This window comes from Populus alba, chromosome 11 (genome assembly GCF_005239225.2).
Source record: "Populus alba chromosome 11, ASM523922v2, whole genome shotgun sequence".
Lineage (NCBI taxonomy): Eukaryota > Viridiplantae > Streptophyta > Magnoliopsida > Malpighiales > Salicaceae > Populus > Populus alba.
Genome location: NC_133294.1, coordinates 12,697,473 through 12,701,996, shown reverse-complemented (window position 1 = coordinate 12,701,996; position 4,524 = coordinate 12,697,473). Strand labels below are relative to the sequence as shown.

Below are 4,524 nucleotides of genomic sequence, written 5' to 3'. Positions count from 1 at the left end.
ATGTTAAGTTTTTGTTCAAAAAGACTAGACTTTTAATAAAAGAAATTATTTTGGAAAGAGGTTTCGATGAAAGAGATTCTTTTTTTTTTATATAAATTGTTTGAATTTTTTGGATATTTATTCTACTTTCTTATAGTTTTCATGCGACTAACGAACATAGTTAAGGAAATATATATTTTGGCTAAAATAAATACATTAAAAAAGAGAGAGAGAAATTATACCACCAATCATTTTATATATATATATTGATCATAGATTAAAGCATGAAGTTAAAAGATTTTGATGTTGTGACGTGGGGTTTGTTTTGAATTTTTCTATTTAATTATATGAAAATAAAAATAATTTTGCATCACAAATATAATAATTTAAATTATATATAATCATAAAACATTTTAATCAAGAATTGAAAAATTAATGTTTGTATTTAATGAAATAAAATAAAAATTATATATATAATCAAGAATTGAAAAATTAATGTTTGTATTTAATGAAAATAAAATAAAAATTATATATATATATATATATAATTTTTATTTTATTTCATTAAATACAAACATTAATTTTTCAATTCTTGATTAAAATGTTTTATGATTATATATAATTTAAATTATTATATTTGTGATGAAAAATTATTTTTATTTTCATATAATTAAAGAGAAAAATTCAAAAACAAACCCCACGTCACAACATCAAATATTTTTTGTGTTTTTATCTTTTAACTTCATGTGTTTAAAAACCTTTACATTATTTTTTTTAAAGTAAAATCTAAAAACTGTGAAGTGCCCAGAAGATATGATGATGTCCAAACTGAAAAGAACCAGTTGAGGATAATGCAAAAGAAAAGATCCCAAATACAAGAAACACACATTTTCCCTCCCATCTCTACAAGACCTCTGAAATGCTGCATTTACAATGCCACAACTTCTACCCTCTATCTCCCCAAATCTTCCCTCTTTCTCACCACCACACTAATCATCATTTATATCCTCTGAAGTTTCTATACAAACCCCCCATTTTCACGCCTTTCACTCTCTCAGCCCTCCCTCGTTCCAGACCAGACCCCCCGCTATGGCTTGCCCAGTTACCAGAACAAGCACCAGAACCGGAAGAAGAAGGTCCCATAGAGATACTGAGGTCTTCTCCTTCCATTTTTGCAACCTCAGATGATCCTTCTTCTATTCAGGTTGCTACTAGTGTTCTCCTAACTGGTGCCATCTCTGTTTTCCTCTTCCGCTCTCTTCGACGCCGTGCTAAGCGTTCTAAAGAGCTGGTATTTTCCTTAACTGTTTTGTTGTTATTGATGTGCTCATACGGAAATTGGAATTAGAAAGGAAGTGAGTTCGGTTGATGGGATTATGTTTCTTTGGCACAATTAAGTGGTTCTCTCCCATAATTCAATTTTGTTTTGTGGTAAATATGTTTCAGTTTGGATTTTTTTTGTCTTGTACTCTTTGAGTAATTTACAAATACCCTTTTGATCAGTGGTTTTATTGCTGTACATTCGTATGGGAATTTGCATATATGTGCTGTTTTAGTGCTGGATTTTAATTTGATGGATTTGCTTTCGTTTTAACTTCTGTTGTGAACTTCTGAACCACACTAGTTTTTGGTTTGGTACAATTCTCTTCAATTCATAATGTTTGGGGACTATATTGCTTAATTTTGGAAATTAGTTGAAAGCTAGGCTTTTTTTCCATTGTTGGTTGCCCGGAAATCTTGTATTCACTCACATGTTATTATGATTCAATTTCAACTCTAAAGAAGCTGTTAGATTTTATTTGCTTTCATTTCACTTATTTGTGATGAGATTGGAATTTTGAGGGTGTCCATCCTGTGTTTTTAGACATTTAGGTCATCAGGGGCAAAGAAAACCTTGAAAGAGGAAGCATTAGATAGCTTGAAGACCTTTGGATCAGCTCCAATCGATGTTAAGAAGCCTCCTTCCCCGGTTCAGGCATTTTTAGGTGCAATATCAGCAGGTGTGATCGCACTTATTCTCTACAAGTTCACCACTACTATCGAGGCATCTCTTAACCGCCAGACAGTGTCAGATAATTTCTCGGTTAGTCCCTCAATCTCTCTTTTGCCTTCGCTGGATTGTTTTGTACTCGTTGTTCTTAGTTAGCCTTTTTATCCCAAGTGTAACTGGAATCATAAAATTTCAAGCTAGTATGTTCTTGTGCACAGTTTGCCATATGTGAGATCAAACATATTGTTACCACATATTGCAGATTATCGTTATCTGTAAACAAGATAGTTTGAAAATTGTTACTGTGTCAATATTACACGCTATTTCTCACTCTTTTCAATTCCTGCGTTTCAGGTGCGGCAAATAACAGTAACTGTTAGGTAGGTCCCGCTACCACTATCCTTTTGCTTTATGATTCAACTTATGCAAGACAGTGACATCTTTCTGCTATTTGCAGGACTATTGTGAATGGTTTGTGCTACCTTGCAACATTTGTTTTTGGCATCAATTCTGTTGGTTTGTTCCTTTATTCTGCCCAACTTGCTTTCAACTCTTTAATGGAAGCCGGTACTGACGAAGTAACTGAAAGTAAAACTAGTGGGCAGTCAGGTTCATCAAATTCAACATCCGACAGTGCTACAGATGGTGCTGAGTTGACAAGCAGCCAGGGAGATCAAAATGCAGACAATATACAGCAATGAAAGAGAGAATTACAAGAATAAGTTTCTGTTCTCTTAACTTCTGTGTAATTAGAACACAATCAGCATAATCAATTTTAATCATGCAACTATAATCAATTTTTAGTTCACTTAGCATCTTCATGAACCTTTTCGCTTGCTTTTCAATGCTACCGTAAGCTTGGAGGACGACATAGTTTATATCAGCTTCGCAGATGACTTTGCACCATATTTGTTGTTATTCTATTGACAATTTCTGAAGAGATGTTAGAATTTTTAGGCTAATGAAAGAAACTTCTCAAACTTTCGTTTTCCATTTTCCTAAATTTACCAGTTATGAGCTTTTGTTAGAAAGCTGCATAAGGCGTGAGTCAAAAGGATTAATGGCTACTGCTGATGGTGTGAAAGACTAGTTTGTTGGCGCCTCTAATGAAAGTTGTGTGACTAAGAATTCCATTTGAGGTGAGGGATTGGGAAGGGAGAGAGAAGCTGATATACAGAGGGGCAGAAGTGTGGCGGGAGAATGATTCAGGTCTCAAAAATCAGGAAAGATAATTTAGCCAGGAACAGCATGCAGACATCTGAGTTTAGCAGTAGATAAGTCGCCCATGTTGCAAGTGATGCAAAAATTTAAACAGAAAGCTAGTAACTCCATTTGATGTTATGATGTTTTGGACTGGAAAACCTGCTGAATATAATAGAAAACCTGACATTGCATCTCACCCTACGAGCTACTCTTCTTTATTTTTGTGATCCTTGACAATGGTATTTTGAATTTACGTTAGACTAGTTTATTAGAATCTTTATTTAATTAGTTAATTAGAATTTATTAGATTATGGTAGTTGAAAGATGCCTACAATATAGAGATTAATATATTCCGAATTTAAGTGTGTTGATAAAAGAGTAAATTAATTAATAAATCTTGAGAGATTTGTTCATGTGTTTTATTTTCAATATTTGATATCAGGACTTGTAATCATTAAGAGTAGGCTAATTAGGAGAGAAAAACGCAGTAGGCAGCCTTTTCTACCTTTGACAGTCAAAAACAACACGCAACAAAAGAACAGATCAGCAACACGTGGCGGAAGCAGCAAACCTTTTTTTTTTTTTTTTTTTTCCAGACAGCAGCGAATTTCTTCACAAAATAGCAATTCCAAAGCTTTGCAGCAGCAATGCTAGTCTATTTTCAAAGAAAACTTCTTTCATCGAGCAGCGGCAACGAAGAGTTGAAGATTGTCCTCTACACAACAGAATACCCTCCAAAACAGTATCAAACGCAGAACAAAAACAGCAGCAGCTTTACAGTACTAGCAGCGGCTTCAAACTGTACCAGCAGCGGCTTCAAACAGTATCCTTGTAGCAGACCTCACCAGCAGCAATCAAGCCTCTCCGAACACAAATCCAGCAGTAAGCAGTGAAGTTACTTGAGTAAGCAGTGAAGTTACTCGAGTAATCATCAGAGATTATATTTCATTTATTTTAGGTGAATTAAAAAATATATTTTTTTATTTTCAAATTGTATTGATTGTGAAATTCTAATTAGTAGAATGAATTTTGAAAATAATTTTAAAAACTTATCTAAAGAATCAATAACTATAATATTGAGAATTAACATAATTTGACAAAGCATATATGCTATATGTTATAATGTTTAAATCCAAATATTTTTTATGAAACTAGTTACTGAAAGGTTAAATTAAATCACTTTTAACTTTTCTAATATTTAAGGAATTATTACAAGTTGCTAAACATTATATTTGATCTTCAAATATAAATCAATCACTTATTAAATTGATAATAAATTAAATTGTTTAATTTATTTAATCCTATTTTATTTGGGATTATGATTTATATTTGGGCCAATTTATTAGGGAATC

The 4,524-nt window shown here is 32.7% G+C and overlaps 1 protein-coding gene across 1 annotated transcript; it reads left to right on the top strand.

The window, feature by feature from the left end:
- Window positions 1-786: 786 nt before the first annotated feature.
- LOC118035066 (uncharacterized) lies at window positions 787-2,777 on the top strand. Its single transcript, XM_035040553.2, is given in 5 exon segments — window positions 787-1,270; window positions 1,844-2,062; window positions 2,324-2,349; window positions 2,427-2,481; window positions 2,483-2,777. Coding segments are annotated over 5 exon segments (717 nt in total). The 5' UTR covers window positions 787-898; the 3' UTR covers window positions 2,528-2,777.
- Window positions 2,778-4,524: the final 1,747 nt, after the last annotated feature.